At 44.7% G+C, this 26,011-nt stretch overlaps 1 protein-coding gene across 2 annotated transcripts in view; it reads right to left on the bottom strand.

The window, feature by feature from the left end:
- Window positions 1-6,374: 6,374 nt before the first annotated feature.
- Window positions 6,375-26,011, bottom strand: part of TARBP1 (tRNA guanosine 2 -O-methyltransferase TARBP1) — a 202,766-nt gene continuing 183,129 nt past the window's right edge. Inside the window, exons 31-32 of one of the 2 annotated variants that reach the window (XM_068129542.2) lie at window positions 13,772-13,958; window positions 6,375-6,572 (exon numbers count right to left, since the gene is read on the bottom strand). In XM_068129542.2, coding sequence (XP_067985643.2) covers window positions 13,805-13,958 — 154 coding nt within the window. In that variant the 3' untranslated portion in view covers window positions 6,375-6,572; window positions 13,772-13,804. Of the gene's footprint in view, window positions 6,573-10,039; window positions 10,129-13,771; window positions 13,959-26,011 lie in introns of those variants that run through there. The other variant, XM_078784136.1, reaches the window with a different exon arrangement.

The following is a 26,011-nucleotide window of genomic DNA, read 5'->3' as shown; positions in this document are numbered from 1 at the left end:
GGGCGATTGGAGGGTATGTCGGGGTGATTGGAGGGATAGGGGGCAATTGGATGGATAGGGGGCGATTGGAGGAATATCATGGCGATTGGAGGGATAGGGGCGATTGGAGGAATATCAGGGCAATTAGAGGGATATCGGATGGATTGGGCGCGATTGGAGAGATAGGGATCGATTGGAGGGATTGGGGGCGATTGGAGGAATATCAGGGCGATTGGAGGGATATCGGGTGGATTGGGGGCGATTGGAGGGATAGGGGCGATTGGAGGAATATCAGGGCGATTGGAGGGACATCGAATGGATTGGGGTGATTGGAGGGATAGGGAGCGATTGGAGGAATATCGGGGTGGTTGGAGGTATATCGGGGTGATTGGAGGGATATTGGGGCGATTGGAGGGATATCGGAGGGATATCGGGGCGATTGGCGGGATATCAGGGTGATTGGAGGGATATTGGGGCGATTGGATGGATGTGGGGGTGATTGGGGCGATTGGAGGGATATTGGGGCGATTGGAGGGATATCAGGGCGATTGGAGGGATGTGGGGGTGATTGAGGCGTTTGTCGGGATGTTAGGACGATTGGAGGGATATCATAGCGATTTGGAGGGATGTGGGGGTGATTGGGGCGTTTGTTGGGATATCGGGGCGATCGGAGGGATGTGGGGGTGATTGGAGGGATAGGGGGCAATTGGATGGATAGGGGGCGATTGGAGGAATATTATGGCGATTGGAGGGATAGGGGCGATTGCAGGAATATCAGGGCAATTAGAGGGATATCGAATGGATTGGGCGCGATTGGAGAGATAGGGAGCGATTGGAGGGATTGGGGGCGATTGGAGGAATATCAGGGCGATTGGAGGGATATCGGGTGGATTGGGGGCGATTGGAGGGATAGGGGCGATTGGAGGGATAGGGGGCGATTGGAGGAATATCAGGGCGATTGGAGGGACATCGAATGGATTGGGGTGATTGGAGGGATAGGGAGCGATTGGAGGAATATCGGGGTGGTTGGAGGTATATCGGGGTGATTGGAGGGATATTGGGGCGATTGGAGGGATATCGGGGCGATTGGCGGGATATCAGGGTGATTGGAGGGATACCAGGGAGATTGGAGGGATATTGGGGCGATTGGATGGATGTGTGGGTGATTGGGACGATTGGAGGGATATTGGGGCGATTGGAGGGATATCAGGGCGATTGGAGGGATGTGGGGGTGATTGGGGCGTTTGTCGGGATGTTAGGACGACTGGAGGGATATCATAGCGATTGGAGGGATATGGGGACGATTTGAGGGAATGGGGCGATTGCAGGGATATCTGGTCAATTGGAGGGATATCTGGGCGATTGCAGGAATATCTGTGCGATTGCAGGGATATCTTGGCGATTGCAGGGATATCAGGGCGATTGGAGGGATGTGGGGGTGATTGGGGCGTTTGTAGGGATATCGGGGCGATTGGATGGATGTGGGGGTGATTGGGGCGATTGGAGGGATATCTGGGTGATTGGAGGGATGTGGGGGTGATTGGGGCGATTGAAGGGATATCAGAGCGATTGGAGGGATATCAGGGCGATTTGGAGGGATGTGGGGGTGATTGGGGCGTTTGTTGGGATATCGGGGCGATCGGAGGGATGTGGGGGTGATTGGAGCGATTGGAGGGATGTGGGGGTGATTGGGGCGTTTGTCGGGATATAGGGGCGATTGGATGGATGTGGGGGTGATTTGAGGGTTTGGGGCGATTGCAGGGATATCTGGTCAATTGGAGAGATATCTGGTCAATTGCAGGGATATCTGGGCGATTGGAGGGATGTGGGGGTGATTGGAGGGATATATGGGCGATTGGAGGGATATCTGGGCGATTGGAGGGATGTGGGGGTGATTGGAGGGATATATGGGCGATTGCAGGGATATCAGGGTGATTGGAGGGATGTGGGGGTGATTGGAGGGAGGGATGTGATGGATGGAGGGGTTTTCGTTATTATGTGATGAAATCTCATGGCTCATACACATTCGATTTTCACCGACATTCGCCTACACAAATCACAGCGGCACCATCCACTGGCAGTCAAGGTGGACCGATCGGTTCAGGGATGTTGTGGCTGCGTCTCTCCACCTCCAGGCTGACTTTGGGCGTAATCTCAGTTCCAACCCTGTTTTATCAGCAGTGGGTCCTGGTTCACGACGAGTCAGGGCAAAATCATATGGATCGGGTCGTTACTCTGTCTTGAGCGAAGATTGCTTCCTCCTGAAACCGCCATTTTACTTTTCTCACAACTTTGCTGGAGGCCAAGTTAATGCTGCTAGAATACAAGGCCTGTCGATGGCCAGACGCACGCACATTGCTTATGGGGGAAGTGGGGTTGTGGTCAGAGCCACAGCATATCAGAGTTCAGCGGGAGCGAAAACGATTGTGATTGGAAGATACGCAATCACATGACCACAAGGCGCCATTTTGTTACTCATCTTCTCTGAGCGCAACGCGATATTTCGGTGCATCTGTGTGGACTCTAACCCTAAACACCTCATCACATCGTTGGTATTTTTCATTCTGAAGTTGGTTTTGGGGAGTAAAAGATGACGTACTGTTCAGCATGGGACTGTTCCAATCGAGCAGAGGAAGGGAGATGTATCTTCATCCTCGTGATCCAGAAAGGAGAAAAATATGGAAAAGCGAAAGTTTGTCATGTGGAATGGAGAGTCAACAACGACTCGTTTCTGTGTGTGGTGATGAGAATACTTCTGTTATTAAAATGAAGCATATAATCAGGACAAATATTAATTAAATAACTTAAATGTTGATTGATCCGCGGTGAGAGAAATGGATTCCTTTTTTCCAGATTACCTTTATCTCACTGTGGATCAATTACTATTTAAAATACAAGTAAACCCTAACCCGAGGGGAGCGGCAGGAAAGGCCATTTCTTTTTCTTTTTGGGGTATATAGATTACAGTAGATCTAGGGTCAAGCCTCTAGAACATTGGTTCTCAAACATTTTTGGACTACCGCCCCCTTCTGCCCTCTTGGACCGGCCCAATGCCCCCCCTTGTCCTATCGTTCGTGGTCGGACACCCAGAATTTATGTAGATAGGAAGCAAAAATAACAGAAGCCAAATATTTTCTGAATAATATTTTACTTTATTTTACTTTACTTTTTATTTTATTTTGCACGACCTACAATGTTTCAGCAGAACAGGTCCAGGTGAGGCAAACTGGGATTCTTATCACAGGCCCAAATACCGTTAGTGTGAAGGGTGGGCCTGGTGACTCGCTGCGAGATTACGAACGTCTGGCTCCACCTCAGTGAGGTGGAGACGCAGATCGCCCCTCTTGGTAATGTCAAGGCGGATTTGATACTTGGTCAGCAGAACCATCACGGCGCTGAACCCTCTTTCAATGAGGTATGATGTGGGGAACGCCATCAGCAGCAGTTCTGCCTCTGTCCACATTGCGCGGTATTCGCCCCGCTCCAGAATCCAGAATTTGCCGTATTCATGCTGCGAGAATCTTGCCTTCACCTCATCATCATTGTGGAGGTTGATAATTTCGTCCTGTAATTCGCGCTTCACATCTTGAATGTCACATTTGAATGGGTTGATCACCCATGCTGGCACTGACAGTTCTAGCATGTCTCTGAAACGCTGCTCCATATCTCCACGAATCTTCTCAAGATGATTGCAATAAACGAGCAGCTCTTCATCAGAAACGGCAGTTTCCTTTGCCAACCGGGGAAAGTGGTACATATCTCTGCGGTCGAGGGTTTCCCTGTGCAGAGTCGCCTTGGTTACAAACGCGCCGATCACTTTCTTTGCTTTAATTAGCGTCATATGGTCACCCTGGAGTTGTTTGTTGACATCATTCAGTATACTGAATATGTCCGTGAGGTAAGCCACATCATGCTCGATCGCATTCACTTTCTCCGATAGCTCCGTATCAATTTCCGACAGAAACTCGACCACTGTTGAGAAGAGTGCATGGAAACGGGTCAAACAAGCGCTTTTGGACAACCATCGAACTTCGGTATGCAACAGGAGCCGCTCGAATGTCTCATCGTTCTCCTGGCAAAGCTGACGAAACAGCCGATCATGCAGAGACGACACCTTGATTTTATTCATTGCTTTGATTACTGTTTGGAGTGATGTATGAAGTCTGGTGCTGAGAGCTTTTGCTGCAAGATGCTGGCGGTGCACGACACAGTGAGTGGCGAACACGGACGGTACCTGGTTCTTCAGAAGCGCAATAAAACCACGCTGGCGGCCAACCATCGCTGGTGCCCCGTCCGTCGCGCAACCGAGAATGTTCTCCATCGGTATGTTCTTATCAGTAAAGTACTTCTCCAACGTTTGGAAGATGGAAGAACCCTTCGTATCGGTCTGGAGAGAGCGGGCAAACAACATTTCTTCCACCATTTCCTGATCACGGACGAAGCAAACGTCGCAGAGTAACAGAGCTTCACTGTCACGCAAAGTGGACTCATCCAGCTGGATGGCGAAGTGTGTGCTTCTCAGCTCACTACACAGCTTGTCTTCTACATCTGATGACATTTCATCAATCCGCCTGGCCATGGAATCATTGCTGAGCGCAATCGACGAGAGAACTGGATTCGGATCCTGGCCCATAACGGTTTTTATCACTCCCCCAACAGCTGGTTTGATCAACTGTTCGCTGATTGAATATGGTTTTCCAGATCTGGCGATGAGCATTGACAGCTTATACGACGCTTCCAGTCCTGTATCCACGAGTTCTTGGCTGGCTTTGAACATCGTCGTTACCGTGGATCGCTTCTCAAATTTCTCTTTCAGCGATTGGAAATAGCTGACCTCTGCGCGAGCCTTATCATTGTGCTTTTTACTCAAGTGCTCGCTCAGTCGAGATGGTTTCATTGCTTCATTGGACAGCGTGATACAAACACATCGGTAACTGTTTGTTCGTCGGAGATGGAATGAATCCATACTTGATGTATTCAACGGAATACTGACGACACTTTTTCTTTGAGGCCGACATCTTGAAGCCGACCGGACGTGAAGCTTGTTTGAATAACGAAATTAACACGCCAAAATGTTGAAAGATGAACACCAGCGCGAACACTGACTGTTCATACCTTGCCCAATGTCTGTGCTGGCCAGACCAGGCTGTAAAGTTGAACCAGGCACGTTGAATAGTCCAGCACAAATAGAGTGTATTATATCCCACATAAAAAGATTCTTGCAAGCCGATTGGTTGAAATGGCACCACGTGACAAAAATTAGTGTTGTACTATTGGCCGCATTGGCGGCCGCAAAGCCGAGCTAGGTGTGAGGCAGGACCACCAGCCCAGATGGGAGAGCAGTACTCGATCAAGATGCGGATGAAGCTTTGTATGTTTTGAGGAGCTCAGAAGTGCCGAGGAAGGACATCGCACGACGGAGGATGCCCAGTCGGTGACTACCTTTGGAGGCCAGCTTGGAAATGGGGTTTTCCCAGGAAAAATCCTGGCAGATAGTGAGACTCAAAAGCTTGAGTGACAGAACTTCTTCAAGAGGATTGTTGAGACAGTAGATGGGAGGGTTTTCCAGACGGTCTTGTCAGAGAGACATAGTAAGAGTGTGAGATTTGTCAGGATTAAAAGACATGTTCCACTTGTTTGACCAGTCTGTGATTTTATCCAGGTCTGCAGAGAGTGAGGAGGTTGCAGCTTGACAATCTGAGGGTCGAGATATGGAGCAGCAGAGAATGGAGTCATCAGCAAAGAGATAGAGAGGATTTTCCAGAGAGTTGGAGAGATCATTCATGAAGATTAGAAAGTTGCTAGTTTTGTTGATACTAGAGTCTGCTAGTTTAATTTGATAACAGAATCTGCTACTTTCGTTAATACTAGAATATCGTTATTTAAGTTGATACCAGAATCTGTTCGTGTAAGTTGATACCAGACTCTACTAATGTAAGTTGATACCAGATTCTGCTACTTTAAGTTATTACCAGACTCTGCTAGTGTAAGTTGATGTTAGAAGCTTCTAGTTTAAGATGACACCAGAAGTTGCTAGTTTAGTTTGATACTAGAATATCCTCGTTTAAGTTGATACTATAATCTGCTAGTTCAAGTCACTAACAGAAGCTTCTAGTTTAAGTTGACACCAGACGTTGCTGGTTTAGTTGATACTGGAATCTGCAAGTTTAAGTTGATACAAGAATCTGCAAGTTTAAGTTGATATCGCAATCTGCGAGTTTAAGTTGATAGCAGAAGCTGGTGGTTTAACTTGATAATAGTTGAGCTTTTGGTAACACAGACCTGGTGTTAGTTGAAGGAGGTGTCCATTGTAATGTATAAGAGCATTTGCACTTTCCCTATCTGCTAAACAATTCAGGTTTTATGCTTATAAAAGAAAGACAAAAGCTTTGATTGAGGTTTTTTTCTCACAATCTTATTAAGGTAACTCAAAAAATGACTCAAACATTTTTTTTCTTTTGAAAATATTTTTTATTTTTTGAAAATTAGAAAGTCCACACTCTATTGTATAATGTGAAGCATGGTGTCTGTCCATGCATTTGTATGTTCGCACCTTCACTGCTGTCTCCTGTTTCCGATGGATGCTTCCCACTCTGTAAAAAGATCCGCACGCAGGCAAAACTCAACACCCAACCAGAATAAATGCATGATCCCAAATGAGATACCGTTTAAACGTATAAATACAACATGGAATCGCAGTTTAAATAAGACCTGGGCTGACAGGATGGCCAAGAGGTACGCACACTTGCCTCGAAGCTGTCTAGCCCGGGTATGAATCCCGGCCCAGCTATAAACTGTCATCCCAGTGCTTCACAGACTAGGTGAATTTATCAATGTGTGTCGTCCCTCCGATGGACATTAAACGACGTCCCGTCTGCCGATATTATTTGGTGGACGTTAAAGATCCCCACGATGTTCTTCGCGAAGAGTTGACAAGCTATCACCAGCACCCTGAAAAATACTGCTGGGAAGACAATGACAAACCACCCAGTATAACCGTTGCTCAAGGAGATGCTTTGGCAGCACAGAAACTCTGTGATAGAGTATGAGGATTATCACAAAGTTTAACAAACCATGTCAGAGTTGTTAATAATAGTAGCCTATTACCCAGGGGGAAAACCCCAACATTAAGGGGAAAACAGACATGGGATATTATAAAGGGTTCTGACCCATAAATTATACAAATATACATCTACAGCCCCTCACGAACATGACCGTACCTGCAAAAATGGCACATTGTGATAACTCGTGAATGATTAACTGAAAGCCCAGAGCGACCTTTTTGCTTTATAGGGAAATAATTATATCACAGCCAAATTTGCTTGTTAATTTTGTACATTTACCTGCAGTTTTATATTCACATCTTACGATAATTCACCAAATGTCCGTCCGTCTGTCTGTCTGTCTGTCTGTCTGTCTGTCTGTCCGTTCGAAGGTACCACAAAATCGGCTGAACCGATCGCAACGATATTTTGGGTGGGTAATCCTGGGATCTCCAGGAGTAAAATAGGGTATTTAGTTTTTCCAATTTCAGCTTTAGTCTCCAGCATTCTCAGGTTTGAACTCCCGCATAACATTCGCGTTCACATAACGTTCATTGTGATGATGTTTCCATCGTGACGATGTTGTTTTCCCGGGTGCCGCACAAACGGCTGCACCGATCGCTGCACGGCTACACCGATCGGACTCGGTGACCTCGGACAAAGACCTTTTATAAGGACACGGGTTGAATCCCTGCTTGAGAGAATTCCAACCCCCTCCCCGCCATCATGGCCGTCTCTCCAACTCACAATCCCACGAGATATGCGGAAAGGAAATCGGGAGTGTACATACGACATCGGGAGTACTAACTGCACGCGTCTTCAGTATCAAGCTTAAATCTCTCATGGCAGATCTGAAGAGCGGAATGCTTGGAGAAGTGGTGGGCTACTTCGGCATGAAGGAGGATCAGAAACGTGGACTCCCACACTGCCACATCCTGCTGATACTTGCTCCCGCATGACGTTATTTTCCCGGGTGCCGCACAAACGGCTGCACCGATTGAGATTTAACAGATGTTTATATAAATCGTTTAAAAGAAAAAAAGCCTTCAATTTCTGATATTTAGCCTTTTCATTTGGGCCTCCCAATTGAAGCCCCGCCCATAGGGTGGGTACCGTTGCTAGTCTATATAATTTTATGTGGCTATGTTGTTTTAGTTGTTGAATGGTGTTGGGTTACTAACACATTATTTTTTTTGCAGGTGACGGAGGCAAGATGGCAAGTCAGTCAGTTAAACGAGAGGTGCAGTGCGGTTTGTCTTTCAAGCAAGAACCACCTCTGAAGAGGAGACGGGAGGAAACACCCACTGACTGCATCAAGTGCATCAAATGCAGAGGACAGGATGTGAAAGGTCTCAACAATATCCAGGCCACAACCAAGGACAGGCTTCTTGTGGCCATAACAGCATGACAAGATGAGATCTTCACAAGACTGCGTCCTGATGTAACTGCATGACTGACAATTTGTCAAAGTGGCATGAGAAATGGCAGAATTGGTATATGAATGAAAAGGGCTACAAACTCACGGAGAAGAAACAGATAGGAAAGAGTACCCAGTGTGAAGACATTTCCCAGCCTGGATGCAGTAAGTCTTCTCAGTAGTCCAACATGCTCACCCGACAACCCACATCAACATTTGTTGCAAAGAATACATGCACAATATGTGGGAAACGGTGGCTTAGAGGCAACATCCAAAATGTGAACAGGAATCAGCCAAGAGGTCATCACTGAAAAAGCGAAGAAGCTGGACAGAGAAGAAGTTCTGCTGAGACCCATTGGCCAAGGACTTGATATGATAGCTAATGACATATGCTACCATAAAACATGCATGGCCGCATTCAAAGCTCAGCGCCTCCCTACTGGAATATTTGCACAACAAAACATGTACGACATCGCGCTCACTCATCTCATACAACAGTTAGAGGCCCCACTCTTTCAAGAGATGTGTGGCTTCCTGATAAGACCATTCTTCACGAGTCGGGAGTCAAGACTGCAGATGAATACAGATCAAGCTCCTTAAATGGAAGCTGCAACAGCACTTTGGCAAGTGTATTTCCATCATCAACCAAAGCAATGGGTCAGGCTTCATTTGTACATCAAATGTACCCCTCGGTGACACCCTTGAGAAGCTGAAGGATCTGGAAATAGAACTACATGAGGATGACAAGCATTATACACTACAGTGTGCTGCTAAGATACTCAGAGCAGATTCCAAGCTATGCAAAAGACAAGGCCAAGACCTACTGTCCACTGAGATTTCTTTTGATGCTGCCAAGCAGATAGTTCCTGACTTAATTTTCAACTTCACAGCCACGCTGCTCTGAAACAAAGGGCTGGAGCTACAGGAATCTGGAAGAGTGATGGCTGACCAGCCAACAACAGAGACTGCCCTCATCATGTCAAAACAACTGTTGCGGAATATCTCTGGTGTACCTACCCCACTGGGCAAAGCCACCGCCTATCATGTGTTCAACCAGACACACAGCAAGTCTTTGATAACGTTGAACAACAGGCTCGGACAGGGGATCAGACGGGTCTCCCATTTCTACTGTTTCTGACGTCAACTCATCCTGGGAATTCTTCCAAATAAATTTGATCTCTCCTCTCATGCACAGATTTATCCCATCTCGTCTTCAGTTGTCTTACCTTCCTTCCTGCCCATGGTACACTGACGCCTGTGGTGAGGCAGTCGCCCTGAAACAACTTGTCTTTGACTCCTGGAAGTCTAATCCAACTGAAGGCAATCTCAGTTCCTTCCACAAAACTTGGAACAAGTGTGTGTCTACCCTCAGGAGAGCCAGGAAAAATATCTCTCTAATCTCAAGATTGAACTCTCAAAATGTCTGCCTCTCCAAATCCTGGTGGTATCTTGTCAAGTCTGTTTCTGGTGTTTCTTTCCCTTCCATCCTCGCCCTTAGCTTAAATGGCTCCAAGTTGTTGCCCATGAAAAAGTCTGAATGCGTCAACTCTGTGTTTGCTTCAAAATAGTGCATCTGAAACCCATCGATATGTGTACCCACCTTACCCAGTCACACTCAGACGCAACTGGACTCTGTGTCCTTCTCTCCCGAAAAGGTGGAGAAGTTTCTGTCAAACCTCGACTCCGATTCTGCAAACGGAGAAGATGGCATCAACTCACGGATCCTAAAAACCTGCTCTGCTGCTCTAGCACATCCTCTCTCTGTTCTACTCACCCTCTCATTTGTTCAACGTAATCTACCATCTGCCTGGAAATCAGCCAACATTACCATTTTACATAAAAAGGTGAAAAACAGATCCCTTCAACTACAGACCAATCAGCCTGCTCCCAATCACCAGCAAGGTCATGGAATCCATCATCGCTTCCGATATCAAATCCTTCCTTTCCTCCAATGGCTTGATCTCGTTGTCCTTGGCGTTGTCCTTGTCAAATTATGACATCATAATTAAGGCACCAATGACATCACCGTTAACAACACTTCTTCCCCATATGGAGTTCTTGACAATGAGCCTTTGGAATTCCGATAATCACTGGGGGAATTTCCTCTAGATGTTGCTTCTTCTTTTCAAGCTTGGGATCTATTGTTTCCTTGTTATGTTTTTTTCGTTCTTCAAAAATTCCTTTCCAGAATTTTTCCAGTTTTTCTTTTTCAGGGGGAGTTGACGCATTCTGTTTTTGTTTCCCCAATTTATGGTAAAATCTCTCCGGGTTACTTTCAAACATGTGGTTTTGTTTTCTCCTGTTTTTTCCTTCTTCATAGTTTTTTTAAATCTTCCTTGCTATCATTACCTCCGCCACCAAAGTTTGGTGGAGGTTATGTTTTCTATTTTCAGTTAGTTTGTTTTCAGCACGCAAGCACTCGAGGTCTTTGGCTTCGATTTGGTGTTTGTTTTTTATTCTTTGGATTCTCTTTTTTAGTTTTGGGTGTCTGTTTCCTTTCCCACACTGTTTTATTTGTCTTACTTCCTTCTGCAGTGGCTCTCTTTGTGTCTCTAATCTCTTGTCTCCAAGGTGTTATTTGGTTTCTATTTGTAGGGCCTGGTTTTTTTTTCTTCTTCTGGTGTTGTTTGCCCGTTACTTTTTCTTGAATAAATAATGCTGCTGCGAAACAGACAGCATTGATTTCCTTAAAGGTGGATGATTTTGAAATGTGTTTTGAAAATTTTGTGTGTGTGTTTGTTTGTCTGTCCGCTCACTTATACTTGCCTACAAGTCGCAATTTTAAACTGATCTTCACGAAACTTCACCAAATGGTAGAGTTGGTGCTCCGACAGAATCCTATTTATTTTTGAGGTCAAAAGGTCAACATAAGCCAAAGGTCAACCACTTTTTCAGATTTCTAAAATCCTCAATTTTCATCTGATTGACTTGAAATTTGAATAGGATTTTCATATCAGCGAACTGAATTCAACCACCAATTATATTTGAGGTCAACATAGGTCACAAGTTCAACATAGACCAGATTTCTAAAATTGTCAATTTTCATCTGATTAACTTAAAATATGAAGAAGATTTTCATTTCAGGTCACTGAATTCAACCATTAATTATTTTTGAGGTCAAAAGGATGCTCTACCGAGTGCCATTCTACTTTGTTCTCTTTTTCCAAGTGTCGCTCATGAGTGATTTTTCATTTGTTTTGTTTGTTACTTGCCGGAAAAGATTCCGGCAAGTATGTTAGTTGGTTGGTTTGTCTGTTTGTCTGTCTGTCTGTCTGTTTGTTCGCAGTACTACGTCTACACCGTTGCACATAGAATCGCCAAACTTTACACACATACTTGTCTTGCCCTGGAATAGACTGCCCAATTTTTAACTCTCTCGCCCCAAGGCCTCCATTATGACGTCATAATTCGACATGTACAAAACTTCATCCGATCAAGATGAAATTTCTTGAGCATCATCAAGGAATAAATTAGTTTAGAAAACAAATAATGATGACGTCATCGGTCACGTAGTTCGGCCGCCATATTTGTCCAAAATGGCCGATAAAAAGTACATTCCGGCAAGTCCTCGGTCTCTGACCGATTTTTCATTTGTCTGTCCGCTCGCCTACAGCCAAAATTGCTTACCTGATCATTCTGCAACTTTTGCAGATTGGAAGCAACGTTCCTGCGATGGAACACGACAGGGTTTTGTAAAGTTTTTGGTCGACGTGAGGTCAACATAGGTCAAAAGGTCAACATAGGCCAAAAGGTCAACGTAGGCCAACTTTCTAAAATTGTCAATTATCATCCCATTGACTTGAAATTTGAACTGGATTTACACATTTGGGCATTAAATTCAACCACCAACTATTCTTGAGGTCAAAGGTCAAAAGATACTCAATGGTCAAAGGTCAAAAGGTCAACATAGGCCAAAGGTCAACAACTTAAGTGGAAATTCTAAAATCCTGAATTTTCATCCGATTGACTTGAAATTTGAAGAGGATTTGCATATCAGCTCAATTAATTCAACCATCAATTATTTTTGAGGTCAAAAGGTCAACATAGGCCTAATTTCTAAAACCATAATTTTTCATTCGATTGACATAATTTGAACAGGATTTGCATGCCATGTCACTGAATTCAACCGCCACTTATTTTAAAGTCAAATTTATTTTAGGGCTTTTGCAAGTATCCTGCTATGCATGACGTTTTTCTTGATTTTATTTGTTTTTACATGTGTCGCTCTGAGTGATTTCTAGTCTGTCTGTCTCTGTCTCTTTGTCTGTGAACAGGATATCTCAAAGATATTGTGGACAAATTCGGCCGAAATTTGGTGGAGAGGTTGGGTGTATGACAAGGACGAAATGATTAGATTTTGGAGAAGATTTGGATGCTGATCCGGATACTATAATTTTTTTACGTGATTCTTCACCATTGAGAGATAGGGCCAAAAACAATATTTTGCATGGTATCTCAAAAAGGTATGGACGGATTCACCCGAAACTTGGTGGACAGGTTGGGTGTGTGACAAGGCAAAATTTATTCAATCTTGGTGAAGATCCAAATACGGATCTGGATCCAGTATTTTTTCAAGTGATTCTTCACCATTGAGTGATAGGGCTAAAACAAATATATAGCACGATATCTCAAAAAGTTATGGACGGATTCAGATGAAACTTGGTGGACGGTTGGGTGTGTGACAAGGATGAATTGATTCGATTTTGGTGGAGATCCAAATACGGATCTGGATAAAAGATTAAAATTAAAAAAAAAGTGATTCTTCACCATGGCCATTGCATTCTTCATCATCGGGCCATACACAATATATAGAATGACGGATTATGATAACGGTTTTTTGACCGATTATGACAAAACCAAGTGGATGAGTTGGTTCGGTGACATGAACAAGCCTATTCGATTTTTTGTTGAGGTCCGGATCAAGATCCGGCCGATCAGTGGGGTACAAAACTTAAACTGTTCGACCTGGCGGAGGTATGCGCTCCAACAAATGCTGTTGTAGTTTACACTGTGATGCCCACTCTGTAAAAATGCTGATTTTCAAACTCCTAGTTATGCAAGCGTTTTATTCACAAAACTTGCAACCATCAAGGAAATCCATTTTGAAAAAGTCAACAGTTTGATACAGACTTTGGTTAAGTCTAAACTTAAACTACCTGTGAATAATGTGGTAAAGGTCCAAAGCTCCAAAACCACTTTTGAAGCAGCTTATTGTTATTTCTAATCAACTTTATCGCTTTCTTCTTGCAAGTATTTATTGATAACAGTGCACTCGGGTTATCCAACCGATCAAGAGTCCATGCAAGACTGGAGATATAAATGTTGAATTTACCATTTTGTTGTGTGAGCCAGGTGACGACCAAGCTCACGAGTCGATAAGGTGCTGCCTGGCGTACTCCCAAATGAGTAGTGCACCGCTCACGTGCACGTTCAGAGAGCGCACGACTCCACGCTGTGGGATCTCCACGCACACATCAAGCTCATGCAGGAGTGGTGCTGGGATGCCTTCTCGCTCGTTCCTGGATGGGGACAAGGGGTGGGTGAGCAAGTGGCTGCACAGAAAGCAAACAAATGGGAACATGAGACAAAATAATATAATCAGGGAATCATCCACCTCCACTGGCTGTCTACTTTATTAGAATCACAATGGAGAAACCAAACTTACACCATCTTGAGCCAGGTCAACAGGACTTTTAGTATTCCGTAAATCCACTAAAATCTGACATTTATGAAGACGAGCAGGAGTACCTGGCGTGTTGCCCGATGCTATTCTTTCTACTCCTGTTGGCATTTTGGAGAAAGCACATTTTGTTTTTCTATTTTTTGGGGGGGGGGGGGGGGGGGGGGACCGAAACACTCCTGACTCTCACGAAGGAATGTGGTCGGAGATTATTTAATATTATCGTTCACAGAGCTACAAAAGTCTAAGCACTATAGAGCGATTAAAAGAAAAAATAGCCGGGGAGAGACACTAAGGAGTCAGGGTCTTCCTGTGGAAGGATTCTGTTAAACAAATAATGTCTGGGCTGTCAGTAGCAGCCTGGATTGAGAGATCTGTCAGATTGGAGTGGAGGCCACGGATGTTTGAGGTCCACACAGTGAGGGACAGGGGAGGAGGCATTGGTAGGGTCCAATATAGGTGGGAGGCTTGAAGGGTAATGGACAATAGGGAGGAGGCTGGGACGTTGCGGGCTGGAGGGGAAGACGTGAAGTAGCGGAACGGTGGGGAGGGTCAGGGAGGATGAGAAGGGACGGGACAAGGGAGAATATGGGATAGGGCAGGATGAAGGGGAAGATGGGAGGGGCGGCACAAAGGGGAAGCTGAGAGATGTGGAATGAGGGAAAGCCGAGAGAGGGCAGGATGAGGAGGAAGATGAGAGGAGGCAGAATGAGGTAGAAGCTGAGAGGTTGCAGGATGAGGGACCAGAACGAGGGGGGAAGCATAGAAGGGGAAATATTAAGGGGGTAACGGCAGCTAATCGAGCAGCGGGATTTTTTTCTTTTCTTTTTTGTATACAAGATCGAGGCTTGTGTAAGAGCTAACATTAATCACAAAAACACAAACTGACACATAAAACATAAGATAAAGGGAGCGGGAGACAAGATGGGGGGAGAGAGGGAAGCACACAAGTACAACAGTAGAGAACAGGGACATTGGGAGATCTGTGGGAGGGAGAGAGCTTGGGGGGAGGAGTCATGGGAAGGGGGGATGAGGGGGGGGGGGGGTGAGAGAGGTATAAAACACATGGCACTGCTAGGACTTCCAGGAAAGAAGTTGGTATTTCAAAAAAGTGAATCTGGGATGAATTAACAGGAGTAGAAAAGATCAAGGTTTTGGATGGGGGAAGACAAGAGATGGTGGATTTTAACGAATGGGAATCTTACTTACTACAGTGGCCTGCAAAAGTGTTCCCCCCCCCCTCCCCAAAGTTTTCACATTTGGACGCCACCTGAATTATTTTTGTGTTTTGTATGTTTGAAATGTTACAAAATAAGTGTGTTTTGTATTTAAGGTTTAAAAAAGTGTTTCAAACAAGACCGGAAGTCCAACAGTGGCGTAACCGGGCTTGTAAAATATTATAAACCACAAACACATATGATTAGCTTTTTAAACAGTCGCTAATGGTGTTTACAGCATTAAACAAAGAAAATTGGAGGAATCCCGACATCCATGAGTTAAGTTTTACTTACAGAACTGAGCGAAGATCTACTGTAATCTATATACCCCACAAGGGTTGGGTAAATAACATGACCCTGCCGCTAAAGTGGTGTTTTTCATAGCTGCATTTTGAAACCCACCAATTAAGGTTTTGTTTTGAAAACCACCAATGAAACCCACTTTTCCTGCTGTTTAACATGAAACTGAAAGGGAGGAAGACCAGGATGTGCTCATTTACCAAGCAGCTAGCTAGCGCTTGCCAAGCCAGCCGTTCCTTAACGGTTTTGAATGGAGTGCTTGCTCGAATGTTTAAACCACTTGGTGATCTCTCCACAAGATACTTGGTAAATGAACACACACCCAATGTTCTTCAGACCCGACCATAGGTCGACTGTAATCTATATACCCCAAGGAGGAATGACCGACCCTTCCTGCAGCTCCCGTAGTGAGCGGGTGTACTAGTAAATTAAAATGTCGGTCGGTGGAGTCAGCCATCGTAATGACATCATAGACATAATGACGCAACGGACACAAAACTGCCGCTACTTTAATACATAGAAGATGATATATTTTAACTTCCAGTAACTTTGCAGTCACTACGAAGGGATTAGTGTTACGATTAGATTTACTATGTACCGTACACCACTCATCATTGATTCATGAACCATACACCGCTTCAATCTAGAAACTTCGTAAGAACGAGAAAGGGATTACAATTATATTTACTATATTATTAGTATTAACGCTATTATCATTATTGCGAAAACAACACTACTGCATTAAGAATGCTGGGATAATTTGTCTGAAGCGGCCTGAAGGTGAGCCATGAAGGCATGAAGCCTAAGGCCCATACGTATTGTGCCGTTGGAAGATCCATAAATGTCTATACTTTCGATATTTGATGGTCATTTTAACAATCGGTTTGTTTGCGTTTCACACTGAATGAAAAACGTAGAGGTAGAGTATAGCATGGTGATTGTGATATATGACAGGTATGACGATATGTCCGGCCTGAATGACATTGGAATGAAAATGGCGGAGTGTGGAGTCAGCCGTTGTACGCCGTCATGACATCAGACGTAATCACATCACCCTGTCATGTGACCAGATCCTCAGCTCTCATGGCACCGTATACGTTTGAAGGGACATACATACACACATGCATACATACATATATACATACATACATACATACGGACAGATAAACACTGTTTTAGACTGCTTTGCCCTATGGGCTACGCCGTAAAAAAGTGGTCTATTTCAGCAGCCTGATATTCTGTCGGTTCTAATGCTATACAGTCACGTGAAAAAGTAAGTACACCCCATATAAAGTTTTGACTTTTTCAACATATTTCAACATACAGCTATTTGATCTTCATTTCAACAATATTGATAAATAAAGGTGATATAATATAACAAATATCATGAAACATTTACATTTTGTAGTCCATTGTATAATTTAAAAAAACATAAATGCAAATTTCGCATGTGGAAAAAGTAAGTACACCCCTACATTTATCACTACTTCAAATACCTAAAATTAGAATCAGGTGCACCAGCTCAGGTGCAAATGATTAGAACATCGTTGGAGAGGATCTTGGAGGAGCCTGTCTTATTTAAACCTCAGACATTTAGTTTGGTTTGCTCTTTGTTGTTGAGGTGTGCGGCGTCACCATGCCTAGATCAAAAGAGCTCTCTGAGGCCTTCAGAAATAAGGTTATAGATGCCTACGAGTCCGGGAAGGGATTTAAAAAGATCTCCAAACAATTTGAAATCAATCATTCGACTGTCCGGAAGATCATCTACAAGTGGAGAAGATTCCAAACAACTGCCAAATTTGTTCAGGCCAGGCCGCCCCAGCAAGTTCAGTCCGAGAGCAGACCGCAACGTGATGAAAGAAGTCTCTAAGAACCCCAAAATGTCATCACGGGACCTACAAGTAGCTCTTGCCACTGTTGATGTCAAAGTGCACGAGTCTACCATTAGAAAGAGGCTGCACAAATTTGATCTACATGGGAGGTGTGCCAGGAGGAAACCTTTGCTGCCCAGAAAGAACATCAGGGCAAGACTAAAGTTTGCCAATGAACACTGAGGCAAAGACCAGCACTTCTGGAACAATGAGCTCTGGACAGATGAGTCAAAGGTAGAGCTATTTGGCCACAGTACCAGAAGACATGTTTGGCAAAAACCAAAGACAGCATTTGACCACAAGAACCTGATACCAACTGTAAAGCATGGTGGTGGAAATATTATGGTTTGGGGGAGCTTTGCTGCATCAGGGCCTGGGCAGCTTACCATCATAGAATCCACTATGAATTCTTCATTGTACCAGAGGGTGCTTGAGGATAATGTGAGGCCATCTGTCGGAAAGTTGAAGCTCAACCGAAGGTGGACCTTGCAACATGACAATGACCCTAAACCAGTGGTTCTTAACCTTTTTAAAGGCGCCGAACCCGAATGAAACCCACCGAACACGTGCGGAACCCCTCAAATTTGACAAAAAATTTAAGAAGAATTGCATCTTAATGCGTTTTCTGTTCTTCTTTTCGGGGGGCGATCTGGGAAATGCGTGGTTTTGTTTTGGCAAGGGCCACCCTCAATGGGATGGGAATACAATTACAAATAACATTTCCATTCGTTTGTAACATACGCAAAATAATAATAATATTAATAATAAGCGTAATTACACATAGATTCAAAATTGATACAAAACTAAAAAATATATATATAAAAAACAATTTGCAATGCGTTTCGGAGGACCTCCGCCGAACCCCTGAGACTGGCTCACTGAACCCCTGGGGTTCGGCCGAACCCAGGTAAAGAACCACGGCCCTAAACATACCAGTAAATCCACCAAGGAATGGCTGAAAAGAAAGAAATGGAGGGTTCTGGAATGGCCAAGTCAAAGCCCGGATCTAAATCCCATCGAGATGTTGTGGGGGATTTGAAACGAGCTGTGCATGCAAGAAACCCCTCAAACATCGCACAGCTGAAAGAATTCTGCATGGAGGTGTGGGCAAAAATTTCTCCCAGTCGATGTCAGAGACTGGTAGACAGTTATAAGAAACGCCTACTTGAGGTTGTTTCTGCCAAAGGGGGCAATACCACCTATTAGAGCCAAGGGTGTACTTACTTTTTCCACATGCGAAATTTGCATTTATGTTTATTTAGATTATACAATGGACAACAAAATGTAAATGTTTCATGATATTTGTTATATTATATCACCTTTATCTTTCAATATTGCTGAAATGAAGATCAAATAGCTGTATGCTGAAATATGTTGAAAAGGTCAAAACTTTACATGGGGTGTACTTACTTTTTCACATGACTGTATCCTGGCGATGGTGGTGGTGGTGGTGGTGGTAATGGTATGCCATTTTTAACAAGTAGTCAGTAGGACCCTACATTCACAGTGGAACAAAAAGTGAAAATCGTGACTTTATGGTTTGAGACAAAATCCTGATTAAGATGACCTAATTAAGTTCCCCACTTATCTAAGGAGATTTAAGGTGCAACTCACTTGGTCAACCAACAAGGCAAACATGAAGATCAAGGACCTTTCCAAAGAAGTCAGACATAAAGTGGTGAAGAGCACCGTTGTGGAGAGGGTTAGAAGAAGATTTCAAAGTCATTCAGTATCCCTTTCAGTACGGTGAAATCCATCAATAAGAAGTGGAAGACGTATCATACAACCCAGATTCTACCGAGATCAGGCCGCCCATCCAAACTCATCAGCCGGATGAGCAGGAAACTGGTTCACGTTGTCACTGTAAATCCAACAATGACTTTGAAAGATCTGCAAGACTCTATGTCCAAGATGGGGGTCAGTGTTCATCAATCAGCAATATCCCGTTCCCTTCACAAAGCTGGCCTCTATGGACAGGTGGCAAAAAATAAGCCATTACTGAAAAAGACGCATCTAAAAGCTTGTATGGAGTTTGCAAAGAAGCATCTTAATGATACTGCAGACATGTGGAGAAAAGTTTTGTCGTTAGACGAGACAAAAATTTAACTTTTTAAAATGTAAATTCAAAGCGTTACGTCTGGCGCAATCCTAACTGCACATCACACAGTCAACACCATCCCTACTGTCAAGCATGGTGGTGGCAGCATCATATTATGGCACTGCTTTTCATCAGCAGGGACTGGCAAACTTGTCAGGATAAAACAGACAAGGAACGGTGCAAAGTACAGGAGAATCCTTGATGAAAACCTGCTTGAGTCAGTGATGAATCTGAAACTGGGTAGGAGATTCACATTTGGCCAGGACAATGATCTGAAGCACAAAGATAAAGCCACATTGGACTGGCTGAATAAGAAGAAAATAAATATTCTTGAGTGGTCCAGTCAAACTCCTGACTTGAAACCAATTGAACATTTATGACGAGACTTGAAGATTAAAGTCCATCGACGATTTCCATCAAACTTGGCAGAATTGGAGCAATTTTCACATGAAGAATGGGCAAAGATTTCACCATGTCACTGTTCAAAGCTAGTAGAGGCCTACTACCCAAAAATACTCACAGCAGTCATTGCTGCAAAAGGTGCTTCCACCAAGCATTTTTGTTTTGCAAGTGGTGTATATGGTCAGAGTTGTTGGTTTGCACATCTAACGCATGCAAAACGTATGTACAACTAGAAACTATTCAATCAGTTCTGTCAATGTATCATTACCTTTCTGTTGATTTACTTTGCCGAGAAACCTTGTCAATCTCAACAGCTCGTGACTATCAAGCTGCCAAAGGAAAATAATCGTAAAAACTTACAAACATCAACTTCACTTACAAACCGAACCTGACACTCCATACTAATGCTTCCAATTTCTCTTCCTGTACATGTGAGGCATACAAAAGAACGCTTTAGCTGACAATGCCTTGTGTGAGTGGAAGCATTAAGGTTCACAGGTCATGTATAATCTGAGTGTCGCTGATTTGTACACATGCCAGAAGTAAAAAAAAATATATAAAATCACAAATTATTCCATCAATTCCATCGAACTAATAATTTACTTTTCATTAATTTACTTCATCGAAAAACCTTAGCAGTCTTAACAGTTATTGACTATTTTGTGGATGTGGAGTTGAGAGGGATGCTGAATTGGTGTTAAGAGGGGTGGGGAGGGGGGAGGGATGTGGAATCGGAGTTTGGAGGGATGCAGCATTGGAGTTGGGAGAGCATGGAGGGATGTGGACTTGGAGTAGGGAGGGGGAGGGATGCGGACTTGAAGGAAAAAGGGGGAGCCACGGACCTGGGGTGGGGAGGGGGTTTGAATGGTTGCATAGTAGAGGGCATGAGGGGATTGAAACCTTTGGCTTGGGAGGGTGAGGTTGACGACTTGGGGTTTGGGAGGAGGGCATCAAGACTTGGGGTTGCGTACTTGGGGCTTGAACAAGGTGTGTTGGGAGTGGGTTGAGGACTTAAAGTCACATTTTACATTATGTGTAATATCCGCAGGTCCTTGCCATTGTGCTGCCAAATGACATTAGTGACAAACTCCCTAAATATTCCACTTTATTGGAATCTAATTCCCTTAAAACATCCCAGTAGAACTGGGTTATCTGCTGGTCTATATAATGAAATGAATGAATGATCGTTTTAAGGCCATTTTTCCACCGCTAAAGTGGGGGTTAGCCTTGCGGGCCCCATGACAATCATGGTTCCGTTTGAGGCAATGTTTTTTGGCCGGATGCCCTTCCTGACGCCAACCCTTGGTCACGCTCTCACAATGCGCAGGGATATGGTGTACCTATTCTAAACCGGGGTACACACCGGGAACATTCATCCCAGTAAGCTGGTACTCAATTTGCCGACCTCGGAAGGATGACAGGCTGAGTCAACCCCCCTGGCGTTAATTCAGCGATCGACCGGGATTCGAACCCAGGATCCTAGGATCCCAAGCCGGCACCCTAACCGCTAAGCCAACACCAGGCTCTATAATAATAATAAAAGAGAAATGAGAAAAAAAATTTTTTTTCCGCTACTTGTATGTAAACATATATTTCAAGTTTTGTATCGATCGGATAATTGGTTTCGGAGAAGTAATTTTTTACATTTTATTTTTAAATCCAATATGGCTGCAAAACCACGTACATGATGATGCTTTTGTTTGCAAACTTATATCCCAGTGGCTAAGCGATAATATCTTACTATAATTCACCAAATGTCCGTCTGTCCGTTCGAAGGTACAGCAAAAACGGCTGAACCGATCGCAACGATATTTTGGGTGGGTAATCCTAGGACCCCCTGGAGTAAAAGAGGCTATATTGTTTTTCCAATTTTTCCAAGTTTTCCAATTTTCCAAACACGATGGAATAATATTTACCGATATAAACAGTGATGTGGCTTTTGTTGAAATTCTACGTACCAGGAAAGTCGATCGACTCCTGACAAACTCTTCCTATACGTGCAGCTCCGAAGTAACACGGCAGCGTGTGCAAAGCGACTGAGAAACAGGTGTAGCGGGACAGGAAAATACGCACCGGTAATAAAATGTCCTAGATCGGGACATCCCCACTCACAGATTTCGGATACGAGACGAGGGAATGAATTAGGAAAAGAAATGTCTCGTCATGTAATGTTCTGTGGGTGTGGCGTTATCTGTCTGTAGGCTGCAGTGTAGCGTCCAACACGGCCCCGTCTGGCTCCAAGCTCCGGCGCGAAGAAACCTCAGCCTCCTCGCTCGCACGCTCCACCCGGCCTCGATGCGATTCACTCCGCGGCATGCCACGAGGTCCCTCGCTCCAGTACCAACAGCACCGGATCCCGCTCCAAGCACCACGACGAACCAACGTCACCCAGCACGAAGCACGAAGGTCCAGCACGCGAGAAGGAAGAGCCAATGAAGACCAGGCACAGAGGAAACGAAGCACAATCTCAAATCCCAGCGAAGAAGAGAAGGCGCCCGCGCAAAAGAGAGAGCCAGAATGTCGTCCAGCCAGCCCTTTTATCACCTTGCGTGTGATGTCAGCTCTGGCGCGCCCCCCCCCCCCCCAATCAGCGCCTCGTCTCTCGACCTCTCGAATCTTCTCAATGCACTGGTGCTTTCTCATTGGCCAAGTGCTTCCTGCCCTCCATGTCACACCACCCTCGTGGCCAACCACCAGTCCTCCCCTTCCTTCCAATCACGGGGCAGTTCTCTGTTCCTCCTATGGACCAATCAACAGTCCTCCTGGGCGTGGCTCCCAGCCTGCCACGAGGCTGGTTGCAAGGCCAGCTGGTGGTGTGGCTGGCTGCGGCCCCATCGGCGGTGCCCCGGCCTGGCTTCCTGCCTGTTTTCCAAAGTCGTCGTGGTAAGGGAGGGGAATTATTTAATGTTGCACTAAGGACCTATCTAAGTGTTTATATGAGTGCGTTGCCATAAGGGACAAAGGAATGATTACCAGGTCTGACACACACAGGTGTCTTATATTAATCCCTACAACTATTTAACACTCGAACATCGTTGTATGTTCACAGATATACAAACCGCCTAAAAACACAGAACTTATTACAAGGTAGATTCCCTATCGCGACAGTTGAAGCATGTTACCTATTCAGATATATCTGGCTCTAGATATTGCTCTACCCAAATTCATAACAGTATCTATAATCAGTTAACGTTTTGTAGAGCCAGCTAGAAAGGTTTTCTCGGAATCGTCTCCACACTTTTGGTGAGAATATCTATATATATATAAAACCGAAAAACACGGTCCTTGAAACCGTGCGTCCGTCCATCCGGGAAGCCGTGTGATTTATATGTCTATTAATTACGTACTGTTTGAACGCCGATTGCATCCTGTCTATTAGTTCTGTACGTCTATTATTTCCACACTGTTGGAATATACCTTTTGTTTTCTTCTTCTTTTTTGTATACAAGGTCGAGGCTCGTGAAAGAGCTAACATTAATCACACAAAAAGTCAAACTGACACTTAGACTGCTGAGATCCCTTCGGGCTTAGACCTTTGAAGACCCTTTAAGTCCCCCAAAGTCCCTTAAGACTGAAAGAACACAAAGACCCAAAATAACCCGAAGACCCTTAAAGACCTAAAAGAAGACCCAAAATACCTCAAAGACCATTAAAGTCCCAGAGGACCCAAAAGACCATGAAGACCCAAAAGACCCCGAAGACACAAAATACCTCGAAGATCCAAAACACCCTGAACACCCACCTAAAAGATGAGGGGAGGGGAAGCAATGGCAGCGCCATAGAATATGGTGTTATTTTTAGTTACGTCTTTATTACAGCCTCTGAAGTACATATTAAAGAGGTTATGAACACGTACACTTTGAAATGTACACTTACAGTTTCGTTCACTCGACATCACCTCTGAATTTATGTACATTTAAAAACCTCGTTGAAAACTGGTCAAGGTACGTTTTCATGACAAGGAAAATAGTCACGATTTATATTTCGTCTTTCATTTTGAAAAACTGTCCCTTTGTTGGCCTTTTCTATGTAGACTGTATGCTGTTAAGATGTCCAGCGATGCGTTCAGTTACCAATCAGCTCGCTAGCGCTTGCCAAGCCAGCCGTTCCTTATCAATGGTTTTGAATGGAGTGCTTGCTTGAGTGCTTTAGCCACTTGGCGAGTGCGCTACAAGAAACTTAGTAACTGAACACACCCCAGATTCATTACATGGCGACAAAGATAAACTTCTCGATTGTGACTTTGAGGGCGGTGGTTGGGATGGGATGGGCGAAGGTGTGAGGAGGCAGGGGATTGAGTGGGATGAGGGAGGGAAAGGAGTGGTAGGGAGGGAGGAGAGAGGGAGATTGGTAAATGGGAGGGAGGGAGATGGGTAAATGGTAGGGTGGGAATCCTGAGGGAGTAGGAAGAGGAGCGGAAGGGGGTTAGGGGAGAGGGTGGGGTGAGAGGAAGTAGGGGAGGGGTTGGGATGAGAGGGGAAGGGTTGGGATGAGAGGGGAAGGGGTGGGAGAAGGCAGGGTAGGGGTTGTGATGGGGAAGGGGAAGGGGTGGGAGTCTGGAGGGGTGAGAGGAAGTAGGGGAGGGGTTGGGATGAGAGGGGAAGGGGTGGGAGAAGGCAGGGTAGGGGTTGTGATGAGGAAGGGGAAGGGGTGGGAGTCTGGAGGGGTGAGAGGAAGTAGGGGAGAGGTTTGGATGAGGGAGGGGAAGGGGTGGGAGAAGGCAGGGTAGGGGTTGTGATGAGGAAGGGGAAGGGGTGGGAGTCTGGAGGGGTGAGAGGAAGTAGGGGAGGGGTTTGGATGAAGGAGGGGAAGGGGTGGGAGTCTGGAGGGGTGAGAGGAAGTAGGGGAGGGGTTGGGATGAGGGAGGGGAGAGGTTGGGACGAGGAAGGGGAAGGGCTGGGAGTCTGGAGAGGTGAAAGGAAGCAGTAGAGGGGGTGGTATGAGGAATTGGAAGGGGTGTGAGGAGGTACTCGGCATTGCTGGGCAACGTCAGGTACCTTTGCTCAAAAATAAAACTGTTGTATATTGTGGGATGTGTGTAAATATGACAGAAGAATTGTTCGCAAGAATCATCTGGCACGTTTTATTTCAGCCCATGATGCCTATCCCAAATCCACACCAAATTAACCTGTAAATTTAGTTACCTTCTACGTACTAAGCTCCATTTTTATCATTACCGCAATTTTACTTCGTTTCCTCTTTAACTCATGTACATGATACACTACATTTGCACAAGCAGCACACATTGCCCAGACCATGTAACGTTGAACATGGACTAGCTCGATGCACCCAGGATGACACGACGTCCCCAAACCAAGGATGAAATCAATCCTCCTGCCAGATGCAGCACCCATCCTGCCAGATGCAGCACCCCTCCTGCCAGATGCAGCACCCCTCCTGCCAGATGCAGCACCCCTCCTGCCAGATGCAGCACCCCTCCTGCCAGATGCAGCACCCCTCCTGCCAGCACTGAATCACGAGGGCTATATTTGTTGAAATGCTGCCATCCTCATGGGGATCTAAACCGGCCTAGATAGCTCAATGGCGGGGGTGCTACATGTATGAAATATCCTGATTCTCCCAATGAATTGTTCAAAATGTGTGCAATCTTGTAAAATAACCATTCTTCTCGTGAGGGCGGACAATTCAATGTTTCCTGTCTGTGTGGTTTAGGCCATTTGACTCATCAAGATGCCTTAATCTAGACTCCGCAAACTCAACCGACCAGTTTACCCATCTTGTAGATACTAATAACAAGAATAAATGTCTACAAAACATTAAAGTGAAAATAACAGGCAACATTTTGCATTTGTATGCAAAATAGTTTGACTTTCTAAATATACCAGATCTAAACTGGAAAGACGAAGCTATATTTAACAGCGAATGTGGCACAATATAATCAGGATAGACTTCCGCCCTTCTTCATTAAAGATTACATTTAAAAAGGGGAAAAATTGCATGTTCGTATAAAATAAACAAATTACTCATTTTTCACCCCAAACCT

Source organism: Myxine glutinosa, chromosome 9, assembly GCF_964187855.1.
Source record: "Myxine glutinosa chromosome 9, kmMyxGlut1.1, whole genome shotgun sequence".
Taxonomy (NCBI): Eukaryota; Metazoa; Chordata; class Myxini; order Myxiniformes; family Myxinidae; genus Myxine; species Myxine glutinosa.
Note: the sequence above shows the minus strand (reverse complement) of the source record. Positions and strands in the feature narration are given on the sequence as shown.